The sequence below is a fragment of the Mercenaria mercenaria genome, unplaced genomic scaffold (genome assembly GCF_021730395.1).
Source record: "Mercenaria mercenaria strain notata unplaced genomic scaffold, MADL_Memer_1 contig_5019, whole genome shotgun sequence".
NCBI lineage: Eukaryota > Metazoa > Mollusca > Bivalvia > Venerida > Veneridae > Mercenaria > Mercenaria mercenaria.
Genome location: NW_026463298.1, coordinates 36,636 through 56,658, shown reverse-complemented (window position 1 = coordinate 56,658; position 20,023 = coordinate 36,636). Strand labels below are relative to the sequence as shown.

The 20,023-nt window shown below is 35.0% G+C and overlaps 1 protein-coding gene across 3 annotated transcripts; it reads left to right on the top strand.

The window, feature by feature from the left end:
* Window positions 1-1,898: 1,898 nt before the first annotated feature.
* LOC128554406 (small conductance calcium-activated potassium channel protein 2-like) lies at window positions 1,899-10,881 on the top strand. 3 transcript variants are annotated; one of them, XM_053535690.1, is made up of 2 exons: window positions 1,899-2,051; window positions 7,273-10,881. In XM_053535690.1, the coding sequence occupies exon 2, from the start codon at window positions 7,349-7,351 to the stop codon at window positions 8,660-8,662; it is 1,314 nt and encodes a 437-aa protein (XP_053391665.1). In that variant the 5' UTR covers window positions 1,899-2,051; window positions 7,273-7,348; the 3' UTR covers window positions 8,663-10,881. The 3 variants fall into 3 exon arrangements, with proteins under 3 accessions (XP_053391665.1, XP_053391663.1, XP_053391664.1); XM_053535688.1 differs by lacking the exon at window positions 1,899-2,051 and adding an exon at window positions 3,707-3,926; XM_053535689.1 differs by lacking the exon at window positions 1,899-2,051 and adding an exon at window positions 4,096-4,266.
* Window positions 10,882-20,023: the final 9,142 nt, after the last annotated feature.

The window sequence follows — 20,023 nt, the reverse complement described above, 5'->3', positions numbered from 1 at the left end:
TGTTTACACTTAAGAGACCACATTTTTGATCCAATCTTAATGAAAATTGGTCAGAATATTTGTTTCCATCAAATCACTATGTCAAACATGTTTACACTGTTATGGTGTGTTTATCTGGTGAGCGACCTAGGGCCATCTTGGCCCTCTTGTTTTGTAACAAGACTTTTCGTTGCTTCGTGGTAATACTTCCGGTCTAGTTTCAGTGTGAATGAGCTAATAAAAAGTATTGTTACAAAGGGAACATTCCGACAATATACAAATAAGACCAAGGTCAGCTGTGTGTAAAAGCTATTGAGCGGCCCGTTGAATTTATCGGTGGGTGCTAGAATATTTATATACTGTCAACACCGTCTCTAAAGAACTCCCTTGTGAAATAAAAATGCTGGTCTACTTGAACAGAAGGTCTTTCAAGACAGGTAAAGTAACTATTTTTGGTTAAGTTAAACGGGGAGAAAAAATAATGACCTTTGTAAGCAGGACCTTTAGGTGACATATAGCACAGGTTTGACAGAAGCAGCAACATATGCTCCATTGATATTCGATGTCTCTACCTTGTGTTAGGAGTGGGGGTAAGTTAATGGGAGTCCATTGCTAATTCTAATACGACCCGATTCATTTTCATTTTCCTAAGATTCTAAAAACAAACCGAGTTGATTCTGAACAGTAGATAAGTGAAAATGTGTAAAAACTTGTGGAACAAATTCTTAATTCCAGCTACACATCACCCATCATGGTTGCAGTCAAAAAGATATATTGAATTTTTCAATTTGTTTTGTTTCAGTTAATATATTTCAGTGACAATCTTTAGTTACATCTGGATTAGACTATAGATTTCACATTTCCTTTCAGTAACTTTTTTGCTGAAGCAAGTATGTTTTTGTCCAGTCTACATATTTTTTACGGCAAGATTCTCCCTACTGTGTTCGAACCCAGACCTCTTCCTACATGATGTAATAAGTATCTTACATTGAACTATGGAGATGAAAGCTAAATGTTGTAAAACGAGAAAATACAACATTTTCCTTGAACTATTTTGTTTCAAGAAATTGAGAATCTTGAAATTAATCCAGAAATATAAAATCTTCAACCAAATTCAAGTTTTTGAAATTACCTGTATAATTATTCTGAAATAGGATGAAAATGTAGTTTCTTAAATAATTTGAACCTATGTTGTGTTTTCTATAAGAAGAGAGCAACGTTCTTTGAAACTTCTTCGATTAATTAAAAGTTAAATTTAATTAAATTCTTAATTGTATATGTAATGTACTGGCGCGCTTTGCTATCCGTTAAATGAACGAACACTTTTTCAATTTTGAATTTACCTGAAAATATTTAGAAACACTGTTGAACAGTAATTTGTCTTTAGATCAAAGATGTTTTAAATATTTTGGTCGACTTACTTTTCTTAGATCCGTTTACTGAAATACCCGTAGAAGTATGTTTAATAGTACCGCATATATCTTTAAATAAATGAAAGACATTTTTAATCATGATGGTAAGTGTCCCGCCTGTTATATTTACAGATAAAAAAGATTTTGTCAGATACAGCTGAACGATTAATCCGCATAGCTGTATCTGCACATGCGACATGATCATGTTAATTGATATCTTGTAATAGTTTCATTGCTATCTAGATTCGAACACCGAAGATTAATTTACGGAAATATACGAAATATTCAAGTAACAGCTACATATTAATGAACAATAACAAAATTTACAACGTGAAAAGTAAACCATTGACAAACAGTTATCAACACACAATAAAAATAACGTGGATATGCAAGTAAGCACGGCTTTACATGTTTGTACCACCATAAAAGCTGTTACAGCGGTATCAATACAACATTAATCACCCCATTCAGGCTCGTCACTTATTGTTAAGGCATAGCTTGATTAACCATTACATTAACAAAGTCGGATAGTGTGACAGTTGTTGGAAGACAATGGAGATAAAGACGGATATCAGGTAAAGATTGCTGTGAAAGGGAAAGATCAGTATGACTAAGTACAGACACATACTCTTGTTTCAAGTAATGAGCAGTCTACAAAATGTAATTATATATTTCTATTAGGTTTTAAAAGGGTAAATGTTTTTATTTTCTATATACATCAAAATATTCTAGCGGTCAAGCATAAATTAGAGGAGGAGGAGGAGGCCTTAGTGTCCTAGTGGTCGGTGTGGCTGACTTCGAGTCAGTTTCCCCAAACCACTGTGGTTATTTGGCGTACATGGAAGGGCTTGTGGAAATGTCAGTGGTTTTCTAGTCGAGTAACCATTCGTGTCTGTAAAATAAAATGCCGGGGAGGGGTGGGACACTTATGGTATTTCTCCTCTATTGAAAGCCAGAATGTCGTCCTTTGATCTAGGTTGTGCCAGGGTGATGGAAAACCCAACAACAAAGATAATAATGTAATTAAGTCAGTTATTAAACATTGTAACCATTACGGCTCAACTTAACGCGGAATTCCGCATTAATAATAAAAATATTTTATGGGTTCGATCCCCGGCCGCGTCATACCAAAGACGTAAAAAATGGTACTAGCAGCTTCCTCGCTTGGCGCTCAGCGTTAAGGGGATAGTGCTAGGACTGGTCAGCCCGGTGTCAGTATAATGTGACTGGGTGGGGTATCATGCCACGTGTCTACGGCGTGATATTCCAGTGAGGCAGCACTATAAAGTTGGGCATTGTGCTCACTGCTACAAGTAGACACCGTCGTTTATATGACTGAAAAATTGTTGAAAAAGACGTTAAACCCGAACACACACACACACACACACACACACACACACACACACTTAAATTTTATGTTCATTTGCATGTTACATAGTTGTATAACTTTCATTTTAATTAACTTAAATTCTCCCTGTGTAAGAGAAGCGGCTAATGAGTTAAGTAGCAAACAAAAATAAACAAAGCAACAAATACCAAGGTTTTATTTAGAGCGAAAATGGCTAGATGACTACTATAGAGTAAAGACAAGTAACGTTATATGTAACACCGGAATAATACTTATTTCAGAGTACATAACTTGACCCTAGTATGATAAATTGCCTTGACTGGTGAACATCCATGACACCGGTGTGACACAGACCTGAAAAAAGGATGAAGTAATTGTTTCGGAATGGACATGAATACATTGCAAAATTAATGGGCAAGGGCATACGTTTTAACTACTGGTCTACTTTTCTTTTAATTTGATTCAAACTCTTACACAATGTTTCCTCAGTTTCAACCAAGTTGTATTTTAGTTTTGAATTCTGTTATACAAAGATTACATATTTATATGTTGCCTGCAGTAGGAGAAAAAACACTAAATGATACTGTAATACTTAATCTACTACAATGTATGTATTTATAAATATTACAATACAGTAAAAGAATTCAAAGAATCGCGTACAGAAAAAATATAAACAGATCATTAAAGATTGTGGCATAAATGTTAATTTATGTAGGTATTGCCAAGCGTGTTGCCATTTTACCATCACATGTTTTACCACGTGATATAGTTGTTATTTTTAAAAACATCTTTTATCAGCACATTTAAATGACAGCCAGGCTTGTCACATGATTGGAAAAAAACGTGGCGCATTTGATCCATAGTTTAAGAGATAAGTTATTGATAACCTGTAGAATTAACAAGAGATTACAATCAAGTGTGGCGACATCTGCTGTAAGAAAACCAGGCTATTGAATTGTTTAACATGCACGTAGATGTTTTGCCAGTGTTTTGCTAGAGTTTTTTGTAAAGAAAGCCCAAAGTTATGGCGCTTAATTTCTATTTTAGCAAAAGTGTTGATTCGTAATTGCTTTAAAAACAAATAATTCAGATGTATATGTTATCTTCTTAACGGAGTCAATAGTCAAACAAGACATGAGTTATTACGGAGGGTTTTACAGAGTTACAGATACACTCAGAAGATTTAGGTATGTACACTGTATTGAGAGAGAACTCTATATAGTATAATGTGTTCAGTGGATGTTTCTTAATATATCTGATCAATGATATTTACATGCATTCCTTCTAGCTGTAAGAACAGCTTTCCATTATCAATTTGTATATATAAACATCGAGAAAACACTGTATAGATGTTGTCCGAGTACTTCAAGAATTTCTTTCTTATTGTAATACGAAAGCATTTATGTTCATAGAACTGGATGTTGTTTAGTTAGTTTAGATGGATATTAAGCAAGTTAGCACTTCTGATAACTGCTTGAATCGAATTAGCGACTCTTGGATGATTTTCTAGAAACCATTCGGTTACAGGTGTAAACATTAAATTTACATTTTTACAGTAGCTAGCTACGAAACTTGTGATTTGTTTCCGTTAATACTCATGGAGGCATGATAGATGTCAGACTATGGATCTTTACAACAGCTAGATAAACAGTCAAAAAGACCCTCCCACGTCAAATTGAAAATCCTCTTCAGATAAAATACTTCTCCTGGGGTTTATTAAAAATATTAGTAAAACCAACAAAAATCTACAGAGCCTCTTAATTGAAATGCTCAATACACTTAATACATGATTTCGTTAAATCGAAATCTAATATAGTAAAAACGATGTGTAATTTCAAAAATATTGTAATCTTACTTCGTTATATATTTGTATAGAAATCTGGACTCGTTATCGTTGTAATGAATTATTAATACGTTATATCGAATCATATCTCGTTTTAGCGGAATCTTCACATACGGCTTTATGAATTCATGTAAGGTTTATAGGCACAAGATATAGACTTGAGTATTCTTAGTTTCTTCATGCTAGAGCTAATTTAAATACCACAAAGGTAAGCATGTAGCAACGAACTTGTTCGTCTGTTTGTTGGTTAGATCGTTGTTTTTTTTCTAATGATACAATGTATTGAAATGAAACTACACAACTGTTTAGAATGATGAGAAACGTATGTCTTTCTTTAAGGTTAATGTCTCAGACAATAAGAACTCTTTGTGTCTCAAAGGTAATGTTTAACTGAATCAAAGCCTTCCTATAAAAGTTTACACAAATGCATAGCATAATCAGATGTCAGGTCAGGTACAGGCATTGGTATTTGGGTTACTATTATATGGTTTGTCTAGGATGAAGGTTAGTAATTCAAATCCTTCTTTGTTTCATATAAAAAAACGACCACTTTAGGTCGTCTTCACGTATCTTTATAAAACATCACTTTTATCTACACCTATTTTTCATGAACGATCTATCATAAACTAACAAAATAAAATGAAAAGAATATAGGGGGTTGAATAGTTTCTAGTGAAATGCCAGTCACTTATGGCCCGCTACCCTGAAATGGCGCATATTTGCTATTGTCCGCCCAATAAATCCCTGCTTTCGCTTGCCACCGTGATTGGGTGTGAAAACCCTCTCATTCCCTGGCGTATAAAGGTGTGATTTAAGCAGTCGTTCTACACGAATTTGCGCATGAAAAATTAGGATCTATTTATTTTTGATATCTAAACCACGGAAAACATTTCGAGGGAATTACTGATCTTATTACACGAACAAACATTTTTGACAATGTGTAATTTGTCACTAGTGACATATTATTATCATAATTATACCAGATTTAGGACAAACGTACAAAGCTCACTGGACGAATGCAAAATGTTACTTAAACTCCAGTCGAATTTTCATTGTCTGGGATCTTTAAAATTAATAAATACGGCCGGGCCTGACTTCCTGTTGACACACCTTATCGCGTTAAAACATTTGTCACTTTAGTTGCATATAGCTTAGACACAAAGTGTTGCTTGCATATAAATCAGACACAAAGTGTTGCATCTAGCTCAGACACAAAGTGTTGCATATAGCTCAGACACAAAGTCTTGCATATTGCTCAAACACAAAGTGTTGCATCTAGCTCAGACACAAAGTGTTGCATATAGCTCAGACACAAAGTCAGACACAAAGTGTTGCATATAGCTCAGACACAAAGTCAGACACAAAGTCAGACACAAAGTGTTGCATATAGCTTAGACACAAAGTGTTGCATATAGTTAAGACACAAAGTGTTAACTTTAAACCACATATCATAGCATGTGAGTTTATCCTGCACCCTATCATGTCATCGAATAATGTAATCAGTGACGGGTTGAGCATTGCAATAAGCCATTGCTTGGACAACATGATAATCTTTGATATTTTATACCATTTTATTTGTTTGTTTTGTTTTGTTGGGTTTAACGTCACCCTGATACACCAAATTTCCAACTTTTCATGGTGGAGGAAGACCCCAGGTGCACTCCGAGCATTATTGTATCACATGCAGCTTGGTAGAACCTGCGACCTTCCATGAGCCAGCTGGATGGCTTTCTCACATGAAGAATTCGAACAAACATCAGTGAAGGGAACGTGATTTGAAGTTAGCTATCTTAACCACTTGGCCACGATACCATTTTATATGTCTATTTTGTCTATACATCTACACATTTTTACATACATTTGTATAACATGTACTGGGACCATATTGTTTTACACACTTCAACGTGTTAATTGATATACAGCATGTGTGTATTAATAGTTCAATCATTCTTTTTATAATGTTTGTTTATAGAATAATCTCAAAATATTGCATCCTCTAAAAATATTTTGATTATCACCTTTCGAATATTTCTAACTACAAAGGCACCTATTTATGTGGTTGTTCATTGTATTTCTCATTTATTGTCATTATTCTAAGTTGAAATCAACTATTGACGAATGTGGGAATTTCTAGACTCACATTTCCCTTATAGTGAAAATGGGCGCATTTAGTATCAATTGATACATACACAACTAAGACTGTTGTAAAGAATGTAATCCGGCCTCTTAATCATTCTCACATTTTACGGAAACGCTTAGATAAAATGGACATATACCACGTTTACCAGAATTTGCTACAGTAACTCTTTTTCTTATCTTCTACATTTACCAAAGAAGTACAGTAAAAATATTGTAAAGAAAGACATTGTGCACTGTCCATTTTGTCCCAATTTTCAGCACAAAACTGGTTTCCTTCAATAGTCGTGACAACCTTTCATTACATTGTCAGGCGCGGTTAAAATACTGAACATAAACAGTGGAACAGCTGTGCTTGAAAATCGAACAAACAACTGAATGCAACACAAATATGACATGTTTGCTTAATTACTTATCCATTGAAATGCTTTTAACTTTACCTTGATTACATACGACATCAGGATGGCTATCTCTTTAGATCGTTAAGCGCCACTGAAGATTATTGTTATTCTAATGATTTTAAGAGATACGTTCAGATTTCTTTATTGTTTCAGTCTCCATAGAGAAGATAGTTCGGACAGTATTACAGCTCCTTTATTTAAAGACGAAGAAACGACGCTAGAAATACCAATGAAATCGTATGGTGGTATTTCCGGTACAAAGACGCCACCTAACGGCCGTGGCAATGGCAACAGCAATGGACGAACGCTTGGTAAGCGTTTAGAAAAAAGACACGAGCTCATGGTTCTGTGCAGATATGTAGTGGATATTGTGTGTGCTTTGGCTTTGTTCGGAATTATATTAATGATGATAGAAACAGAGTTAGTTCTATTTCACCGAACTAAAAGTACGGATGTGATTGCTTTTGTAATCAAGATAGGGATCAGCGCATCAACAGTTCTGTTGTTAATAGGGATTTGCGTAAATTATTATGTGGAACAACAAATTAAAGCTCTTGACGCAGGAGTTAAAGACTGGCAGTCAGTAATTGTTGACTCCACTTGGTTTTATTTAAGTGCAGAACTGTTGGTCTGCTCAATACATCCATTTCCGGGAGACCTAAAACTAACTTATACATCACCGGAAGGGGAATCTAAAAAGGTCAGCATAGACGCTGTGCTGTCAATTTTGATGATGGCTAGACTCTATCTAATTGCAAAGTTCGCTGTTGTTCATAGCCGCCTGCTAACAGACACATCAACGACAAGTATTGGCGCTTTAAGCAAAATAAAGATAAATACGGTATTTGTTTTCAAGGCAGCGATGACTAATTATCCAAACCGATTACTCGTTGCAGTTATGTTAACGACACTAGTTGTGAACAGCTGGGCGATGAGGACATGTGAGAACTATTATCTGGGTCCAGACGGACCTACTACTTATATGGAGGTAATGTGGCTGATCGCGACCACATTTCTCACAGTAGGGTATGGTGACAAGATTCCACAGAGCTACTGTGGTCGCTACATATCGATTTGCACAGGTGTTATGGGAGTCGGAACAACGGCTCTTCTGGTTGCAGTTTTGGCGCGAAATCTTGAACAGACGAGGTCGGAACGCTACGTGTTTAACATGGTTACAAGAATTCAAATTGAAAACCGACGAAAGGCTGCGGCCGCGAACGTTATAAAAGCTTGTATTAACTTATGGCGCGTCATAAAATATTCTGCAGACGACAAGGCTTTGCGGCGGAAATATACGGATAGCCTTAAAACATATATACGTCAATTGAGACTGGCAAACATTGAAAAAGCTCATGTCGGTGAATTCAATGTTGGAATCATAGAAGTGTCCGAGACAGTTAATAGAATTGGAGATAATGTGGAAAAGATAGACAATAGGTTGATTGGGCTTGAAACAACGCACGACATTTTTGCAAATCGGTATCTTAAAATCGAAGATAAATTGGATGAAATAAAGACAATTTTACAAACTAAGCGCTAAACAAATTGTCAACGGTAAAGATCTAAAGAAAGGAATTTAACTTAAGTTCGGAAAATGCTCTGTTTTAATCAAAGGTTTGAACTGAACTGTTTTGCCTCGTTTTACAAAACAGCTCTAACAAATTTACAGACAGGCTATCTTATCAATAATACCTTATTCGGTTGTTGTTGTAATTACATTTACACAATTTTATTTCATATGGCAATTATGAAGCTTGATATTCCTCATGCCTTTGCCGGTTCAAACAAGCAATTCCAAGATCATGTCTTCTAAGAAGTTACTGTATTCGATATAAACAAGAGGTAACTCATAAATTTCTCCGTAATGTTATTTAGATGAAAATGTGGTACAAGGGTTGGAACATTTTCGCAAAAATAGTTTTGATCAAAGCGACATACAAATTAAATACTATCACATAAAATAAAAACCGCATCAGTCTGCTGTCTTTCAAGCATAAAAAGAAGCATATGATACGTGTTATACAATAAGAAAAGTGGAAACAAAGCGTTCAGGAAAGACCATCAGACAAAAGTATAGAATCATGAACGCTATATCAGTATATTTTTATTTTTCATCATGTAGTTCCAACTGTATACACACGTAAAAATCTATTCGTGTTTTTACACTGTATGTAAACATCTCGAATTATGTACAGTCCTCCAAGGTTAGAGTTTGAATAAGTTCAACTTACCGTCTTAACGTATTCTCGTTAGGCAATTGAACATTCTTTGGAATTGAATTTAATTGAACGCAAACATTAATTTGTGTAGAATATCGGAGAATGCCGAAATCCATATTGCGCATGCGTACTTAGCTGATTGTAATTATGGATACCCTGCCTTAAGTAATGTTATCAAGAGACAGTATATTGTTGTTTTTTTTACCTCATTGAAGTCAGCAATCTTGTTCAAAACTTAATTATTTTTCCTCCATGGCATATTTAAGCTAACTGCGTTAAACATGTTGATTTGTGCCTGTGTTAACGTCAGCACTGCCAGTATGTCATTATGTTAATGAAGGCGAACAAACCTAACGAAACGTCTTTTCCGCGCAGTTTAGATAGCTTACTTTGAATCACTCGATCCACAGCTCAATGTGTTTAAGCCCTGATTGGATAGTCGCGTGAGGAAGCCATCCAGCTAGCTTGTAAGAGACCCGCTGCTGCCTACAATAATACCTGGTGGAGCAACTGGAACCGTCATTTAGACTGAAACAAAGCCCAAGATATAACTTTGTAACGGTGTGACATTAATCCAAACAAGCAGTACAGAAATAACAGTAGAACTTATTCATGAAGTTAATGCCTACGGTTCTTTCTGCATATTCGGCGAGTGTATTTTATAAATATGCGAGTTTTGAATCAGCCTTTTCCTTTGTTATGTATAACAAATTCTTTCTAATTGTTGTGACATTTCTTGTTATGTTTTAATGTTTTTTCATGTCAAAGAAGCGAAACGCGTTAAGCTTTCATGTCAAAGAAGCGAAATACATTTAACTTTCCTGGTGCGTGCTGTTCTATCTTATCGTTACATAGTAAATACATCTTAGATAATATTTGTTAGAGACTCCTTTCGGTTTAATCCGCCTATATTTACATATCTTATGTACACGCACGTACACACACAATCATGCATACATTCTGACAATATCGTGCAATTTTGGAATATTCATGATTGCTTGGTCGTTCTTTCATGTAGACACACTAAGCATATCGATAAACGTACTAAATAACAGGTTTTTATTGCATATGCTACTAAACTAAATGTAGTGCCAAAATTCCACCGAAATTAAACGTATTTGAGCATTAGTGTCTTTGTCGTCTGGATGTGCCAGATATTAATATATGGCACATTTCAAGCGATACCAGGTACAAAAGAAAATAAAGTTTATACTTGACAAATATCTAAAAACTAATATAGAGCATGGTAAATTAACATAATTGTGCCAGCTTCCTCTTCAATTGTAGTTGAAGAAACTACGGCTCTAGAATGCATAAATTTGTTACAACTGCTTAGAGGCCACAAATAATTTCCCCATGGACTGCCATTATAATAACATTATGGCGTGTACGGCCTTCCATAACTTGAAACATATATAGATAGTCGCAGTTTGTTCAAGAACTATTAGTTCCACCTGAATAACGGAAAAACATCTGAATAGTGATACTTTATTTGAGATTTTTTTTCACATGATATGACCCATTGTTTATATCACACAGAAAACCATTTCATGAAACAAGTTTCAATACAGATGAGCTGTAGCATGTATTGTCAAAATGTATAATAAAATACTCTAAATACATCTTTTCACGTGTCCCTCCAGACGTTGGCTCAGGCAAGGACGGATATATGGGTAGAACCATAGACCTTCCGTAAGCCAGCTGGATCATTTAAATGAAAACTTCGACAACTCAAGCGAGGTTTTATTTAAATGCTGTGAGGGACAAGGGATTCAAAGTCTGCGACCTTAACTACTTAGCCACGGAGGCCGTGTCTTCAGGGAACGTTTTCGAGTAAAATTTATATTTAACGATCGTTCATTTAAGGTTTAGCAGTATATCACAAAACAACAGATTTTTTTAGTAAATGAACAGCATCATGACAAACAACTTATCAGTCCAATACATGTTTTACTGTTCTGTCCCACAGAGTTGGATACTTAAACTATTCTTAATGAGTTGTCCCCCTTTAGGCCATACCAAATTGATATGTCGTTCGTCGGAACTACCGCATGAATAATTTCATTCCCGAGAAAAAAAAATAAAAATTACGCGCCCGCACGTACATAAAAATCTCCGAAAAAAAATTTTTTTTTTTCGATTACGCGGTCCGGAATAATAACGGCAAAACAGGTTTTATCGCTGTTTTGATGCGTCAAAGTGATTATGATCGGATTTCATGCGTCCGTAATACATGTAGCTGATGATCCAAATTCAAAAAGTCAGGAATTATGGTGTTGTTCATCATTTGTTTTAAATCTGGAGTGTCTGTGCTAGTGCCACACATTGCCTTCGATGTGCCGGTAGGTAATGAAATAGGCACTTTCTACTTTTGTTCAATACAGTGAAAAGAACGAAGCCCGACTTGTAAGACCTGCACGGGGATGCAGTTAAAATGTTTGGAAATATTGTTCAGATATAAAGTTTTCAAACCATTTGTTATCAGTTGTTTAATTCAGCATGTTAGATCTAAAGCCCAAAGCTGAGGCCAACTACTATCTTAAAAAAATATTTGTTCACAGATCCTGACCTATCACATTGTCTCGGCCCAAATCTTTTTGAACGTAACTTCTTTAGTACAGCAGTCAGATATTCTATCAAAACACATTTAGTCAAGTTAAAAATTGTTTAGCTTTTCAAATAAGTAGTGTTGATATGAAAATAATTTCTAACAAAATCTGTCCTTTTGTAACCCCAGTTTTGCCTGTTTGTACACATGACGCCAGGATATATTTAAAATTGGCTGTAAATTGATTGAACGAAAGAAACTGAAAAAAACAGACTTCCCCAACTCTAAATTTATAGTTCAGTCAAAGCACAACAAACAACACTTTTAAGGGTGGCCATATTGGGATCATTCTTTGTCCGCCTGTTATTATTTTTGCCTGAAATGAATCTCTACCACAAAAGCTTAAGCTAGCCTGATCATGATCTGTTAAGAAATTATTCCAAAGGGATTCGAGCAATGTCGAAGCATCTGTATGCCAAACTCCGTTTGGTCGCACTGGTCAAGTGGTTTATTACTTCCCCTCACCTCTATGGGTTGGATTTCCACTAGGGGCACAAATTTGTTCATGAGTCAAAGCCATCTAACTGTGTTTCAGAAGAAATGTTATTCCACACAATCATGTGCCTGTTTTGTCTTTAATATTCCTCATCCTGTGCCATTAAATAGGCACGTCTTCAGATTAATGTAGAAAAATCAAAGTTAAAAATAAGACACTCATTCCTTAGTAATTAAAATTACAAAATAAAAAAAAATAAAGTGATTCAGTGAGTTTTGGCAAGAATTTATTTGCAAAATCATTCATGTAGTCTTTAAAACATATAGAAAAGCTATATACTGTGTTACCCACACTGTAAATGTTTGATTTCTGTGTTATTTCTAAAGAAATGTTAACTTTATATATAATCATAACCGCCTCCTCAAGGATTCAAGCTGGGGAAAAAAAATAAAAAAAGCCCGCTCGTTCCATGTAAAATCTACCCGCCTCTGAAAAAATCAAAATTGAGAAAAAAAAAAATAAAATAAAAATTTCGCTCGCTCGCTCCTATTTTTTTTAAAAATTTTCCGAAGAACTATTAATCAATTTGGTATGGCCTTAAATAAGAATTACATTTGTAAAGAAAAAATGTAAACAATTGTCAAAAACGACATTTTACCTAGTTATGTAAAGTTTAAACACTCGCACGATGTTGCAAATGCATCAAAACGAGGACCTGTAACAGCTTTTTAAAAATGGTGAGTTTTTTAAGCCGCTGAACTGTCCAGAAGTGTGGCCCCTTCATGCAGTCTCTTTCCGGAATTCAATACATATATCAGCAAATTGACAATGGTTTTGTAGAATAATATAAATGTTTTATACGCTGTTAAATTTTCATGTAAAACAATGCTTTCTTTCTATGATTTGATGACGTTCGAACTTTTTTCTCCAAAGCATGGACCTATACCTTAATCATTTCTTACTAGTATTTTCCAGCATTGTGATAGTGTTTTGAAATTTTGAATGAATTTTTTGCGGTTTTATAAAAGTTTTAATAATTTTATCTTTAGTTCCATTTCTACTAAGCAGCTGTTCTATTTTGAAAATACAGTTCTCGGAATACACGGACTCTAAAGTTTGCTCTTAATACAAAATAGACATATCGTTTGAGACAAAAGTAGGACACTTTAAAATGTTATCAATTATGCAAATAAGGGGTAATCTGATTAATGATCGACTGATGCCTGATCATTTTAGTTACATAATTAACAATATTGAGTCATGCGAAAAGTTATATAGATCTAATATAAAACAGGTGACGTTATTCTTAAGAAAATGTTAATTCTAACATAAAACTGCTGTAAACGTGTGTCAGAAATTCTCGCGCTCAGGCGCCCATAACGGATAATTCAAGAGGAAATAACGTCAACGTCAAATTTCCCCGCATTTCACGAACAAACAATGACGTTGATGGACATTATATTCATTTTAAGCTTTTTACAAGTTTTATGCTAGACTCGAGCACCAACCAACACCTGGGGATTCTGCAGAAGTTATAACACGGAAAAAGATACGTTATTTTATCAGTAGGACATGAATATAAGAAGCGACAGACTCGCCCGCACTCTGAGAGACAAGTTGTTTTAACCATGACGAGAACTGACCTAGATTTTAACCATATATCAGTAAAAGCAGCCTGTCGCTTCTGACTATTGATAATAAATAACAAATGCTGATTGAATGGGATAAGGCCGTGACTTTTATTATTATAATATCATTACAGAAAATTAATAAAATATCATGGCATATTGTATGAGATAGAAGTATCATGAAATGAAGCATGAAACGATAGATTTTTAGCCAAATTGCATAGAATCAAGATAGGCAACGCTTAGATGCTGAAGCTCTAAATATATGATAGGCACACATGTACTAGACAATGGAAGGAGAATGCAAAATTGCAAATTGTGCTAGCAAATCCAGCTGCCAAAAATCCGAGGCCAAGATGCTCAACGAATTCTCAACATCATGATAATGGATTTAAAGGAAACAAAAATATGAATCCAGTGCAAGTGCAAGAGAATATATAATTAGAATAAAACTGCCAAATAGATACCATATTTTTGCCATGATTATGCAGCAATATATCAGCCACGATGGAAACAAAAGTCACGACTAACAATTAAAACTTAAGTCTTTAAAATGATATTTTTTGCTCTTAAGAAGATGATATTTTGCAGAAAAATAAACAAGTCCGTTGCTGCCCGCGTGTTTACTTGATACAACATAATTATCATATTCTACAAAATAAAATATTTTCTTTACTGAATAAAAACAAACAGTTTCTTTTGTTACACAACCTTAAAATTTTCGCTGAATATATTTCATACTGTTAACAGGACTATTTTAGAGGGAAGTCGGGAAACTGCGAGCCGGCTGCCTAATCCCTAACTCCTATTTATATATTTTTTTACCCTCATCTTTTAGTCATTTATTTTAATTTGGAGGGGGAGGGGGGAGGTAGTGATATCCAAATGCTGCAAACAGAAAGGTGTCTCCACCCCCGACTTCCTTGATCTATAACATTCGTTTTTCTGGTATTAAATGAAAATTGGACATGATACAGGTCGTAACATTTAGACAAATTAAATATTCAGATAAATACTTAAATAAACTGAAAAAAAAAACACCGCTGAATTTCGTAGATGAAACACTTTCACATGCACGAGCAATATCTAAAACAATCCATAATGAAGCCTTCATACATTTGGTGGCGAACTTTTGACTTCTTGGAAGGAAAAATTGTCTTTATCCATAAAAGGCACTGTATACCGGCGTGGCAGTATGTGGCATGACCTGGTGTACTGGCGCTGAAAAATATATAACACGGCAGCAGAATTTTTTTCAAAAATTGTTGGGGTGAGGAGGGTGGGTATTTTTATACACGACTTGGCTGCTTAGTTATTTGTGAAGGAATGAACCGGTTTGAAATATAAGATTGATCAAATTGACCACACCCATGAAATGCTCGTGCGTGAAATTGATTAATCGAGGCACGTTATATTATATGGACTGGATTGGAGTAACAGAAGCAGAAATTATAGCTCTTGCGTATCTACTGAAAAATAACATAGATTTATTTCTCAAGAGAACATAAATTCCTTTATTTTATCAGTAGGACATGAATATAAGAAGCGACAGACTCGCCCGCACTCTGAGAGACATGTTGTTTTAACCATGACGAGAACTGACCTAGGTTTTAAACCATATATCAGCAGGAAGGTCTAATACGTATCAGTTGTTCCAGATATCAGTAAGAGTAGCCTATCGCTTCTGACTTTTGATAATAAATAACAATTGCTGATTGAATGGGATAAGGCCGTGACTTTTATTATCATAATATCATTACAGAAAATTAATGAAATGTCATGGCATATTGTATGAGATAGAAGTATCATGAAATGAAGCATGAAACGATAGATTTCTAGCCAAATTGCATAGAATCAAAATAGGCAACGCTATGATGCTGAAGCTCTAAATTTATGATAAGCACACATGTACTAGACAATGGAAGGAGAATGCAATATTGCAAATTATGCTAGCAAATCCAGCTGCCAAAAATCCGAGGCCAAGATGCTCAACGAATTCTCAACATCATGTACGACTAAGCCACTGGCAGTATAATACGGAATATTTTCTTACATAATACATGCATGCACAGGAACCATCTAGCACTGAAAACGCAGTCAAAGTCGCAATTCGAAAGCAAAGTTTGTATGACATATGCCGTTTAAATCAGTTTGACCAATTTAACCGCCTTAGAAATTGTTATTTAACAAAAGCCACAGAAAAACAATTTAATTACAGGCGTAAACATAGATATTACGGACATAAATCAATGTATAGTCTGTATCATATACGGGAGAACAAAACGGACTAAAACAACTTTTCAATAACATCGAAATTTTATCTTCCGCTTCTACAACAACTACATCAAAATAGTTTTTGATAAAAAGCGTTAACATAAATAATGTGGTCATAAACCGATTTAGATGGTAGAACAAAAGGGACCAAAGACAACGGTTTAATAACATGTAGCCTTTACCTGACTACTTACCTTCAGGTATTGCTACCAAATAACATATTTTAACTACTTTACCCAACACCAGCATAAATTTCTATTGTCCACATGCCTGCTTTCTTTACCCATCGCCCAAAAGAAATTTACTTTCAATACCTGCTTAAAATTATAGATTGTACTGCTGTATACTAAACAAAATGTGACGCAATCTAATACTTAATGCATGATTAATTTTTAAACCATTTCCAGTTTCGGAAGGTCAACATAGTACTGCTGTAATTATTACCCAATGTACAGTAAAATGCATAGACTAATCATCATCATGCTAACCGCCACCACCACCATCATCATCACCATATTTTACTTTTGCGTTTAAAGGTATGATTAATAGCCAAACGTCGTCATTAACATCATCATCATGAGGATACCATCAAAATTATAAAGATAGAACAATTAGTAAAATAACCACGATATTATATTTCTTAAACTAGAGATGCTTTTGAGAAAGGCGTATGTCTCCCACAACTGTCTTATCAGACTTTCAGTGCTTTGATTATAACGCGACTGCCTTATCAGACTTCCAGTGCTTTGATCATAAAAAGCAAGTTTCAAGGGCCTTAATTCCGAAGTGCCTGGGCCGATTTGGCAAGTTATCGAACTTGACCGAGATCTTATGGTCAAACACATTTTCGTCAAGTTTGGTGAAGATCTGATGAGAAATGTTCATCTTAGAGTGCGGACAAGCTTTGTGACAGACGGACATACGCACACAGACAGACAGACGCACACACACACACACACACACACACACACACACACACACAGAGGAATAAATAACATATGTCTCCCACACTACTATGTGGACCTAGGAGACTGAAAAGGTATGTTGATATCCAACGCACAAAATACTGGAGAATACTATTCCACAAACTGATAAATAAGTCATTACAATTTTAAAGCTAAATATATAAATGAATCCGTTCAGTTAATTTGTTTAATTATACACTGTATGCAACAGACACGGGTGTAAAGGTGAGGATCGGGCACAATAGTTAACCCTCCAAGCAATCAACTGCACTAAGCGGCACTCAAGAACATAAACAGGGGGGTGATGTCTGTTTCAACATACCCAAATGTTAGAGGTTTGTAGCAAAGTGATCCACAAATATATAAAATATATAATATATAATATGTGCTGACTTACAAGTACACATTTATAAACAACTTTCGACGGATCAAAGATCAATTGGCCGAAGAGTTGTTATCCCCGTTTAATATAAGATACAGCCAATTCGAGGAATTTGGTTGAACGGCCGACCATGTAGGTTAAGGCCCCCTCTAACGGTTAAGAAGCGCACGCCCTTAACACCAATGATAAGAGAAGGCTAGTCGAACGCCAAACTTAAGATGCTGATCTAGTGGCCAACCTAGGAAGTGGGCTTGAATTTTAAGATACTACCGCAGTATCAAACCTTTAAAAGGCATACCAACATTGTGGATCATATAAATTTTATATAGCTCACGTGATCAACACGGACAGCGTAAAAAGCATTTTTGAACAAACAAAATTTATTCTCCTGTACGAGTGCGTTGGACCAGTATCTCCTCTGAGAGACATAATAACAACGTCAGTAATAAAATTGATATTCGTTGTGATCATCGGTCTTGAAATGTTTAAAGATATTTCATTTATTCGCTTAGGATAGTCGTTCAGGTTTGACTGTATAAGCAGTGTAAACTTTGAGCTTTCATCCTAAATTATTAGAATTTTGCGACGTGTCAAAGCTTTGACATGAGTCATGTAAAACTGTCATCCAATATCCAAAACGCACCGTCTCAAGAAAACGGCAACAAACAAACAATGACGATTGCTGCTACTTTTCAATAAAAAAGGGGTTTTCCCTCGAAAAGAACCCAGCCCCTGATACCGCAAACAACGAATGACTGTTGGACACAAACAACACATGAAAACATCCAAAACCACAATATATTCATGAGCCCAAGCGGCCAACCATTGCAACCTTGCACTCATCTTTAATTTAATGAAATACGCTATAAAGGAAAAAGACAATTTGTTCTAAAATGTATCTGCATTTTTTCTTGCATTCTCCTCTCTGTGGCCAGCTCTTCAAACAAGTGATGAACATATTTTTATACACGAAGTGTCGACTTGTCTGCTTAGTTATTTGTGAAGGAATGAACCAGTTTGAAATATAAAATTGATCAAATTGACCACACCCGTGGATTGCTCGTGCGTGAAATTGATTAATCGAGGCACGTTATATTATATGGACTGGATTAGAGTAACAGAAGCAGAAATTATAGCTCTTGCGTACCTACTGAAAAATAACATAGATTTATTTCTCAAGAGAACATAAATTCCTTTATCTCTACATTAAAGATTTTGTCATAATGAAGGTGTTTTCGTGGAAATATATTTGATAAGAAATGTTTCAGAATTTTATCAATTGATATTCCCAATCGTGCATAACCAGTCTATTTTACATACTGTTTGACTTAACTTGTCTTCAAAATAATCTAAAACAAAAAAATATCTTTTTTTAAAAGGCATTCCGCGTTGGTGGGGATTTAATGTATTGAAAATGTTGGATTGCAGTATATATTCCACGCGTTATTTACATTAAGAAATGCAGTACTTCTTAGTTTTAATACATTTATTCCACGTAAATGTACATACAGTTATAAAAACATGTATTACATCTGTATAGATAGGATTAGAACGAAAGACAATGTCTTATAGAGTCTTCTCCTATGTCTGGTATATTTGTTTTATTTCGTTTGTACTGCCTTGAGCTTTAAGATTTCACGAATTATGGAATATCTATAATGATTGAAAAGAATATAAAAATGAAAATGACTCGAATGGTAGAAATTCTTTACATCCTTGACTGAAAGGGGGAAAGATAGAAATGAAGAAAAAAGGAAGGGAAAACCAGTGCCTCTTTACGTATGTTTGAATCATTGGAGAAATCTGCTGTTTGATATATAAGCTTGTGCTAAAGTGAAAAGCAAAGCATTATCTTGATCTGTAAGTGCTGGGTCACTAAATAATAGTGTATCCAGGTTAATATTAAAATTTTGAAGACTGCCAAGCAGAATTATACGAATGTCATTATAAAACCTGCAGTCGAAGAAGTGAAAATTTGTCTCAGTTTCACCACAGTTGCACAAATGTGTAGGGGATATGCTTTTCAGGAAGAGATGATAGTTTAGAGAAGTACATTTTGTACGAAGACGTGTGTGAAGGACCTGTAGTTTCCTAATACCAACATAGAAGTAGGGTGGGACTTTGTTTTTGTCTTTGTTCAGGTAACTTTTAAAGGGCAAGGCATGGCTGAAAATAAATTAATTTTATATGAAATCCATCCTCAAGCCTTTCATAATGCTGAAAGAATTTTTTCAATTCAGAACACTATTGAAAAAGATAAAGCAGTTTGAAATTTAAATGTTGGTTATGAGCCGTGTATGTCACTGTTTGCATCGTGGTGCTCTCTAAAACACGGATACGCCATAAAAATACAGACACCATATCCTTCTCATTGCATTAATTTCTGTAA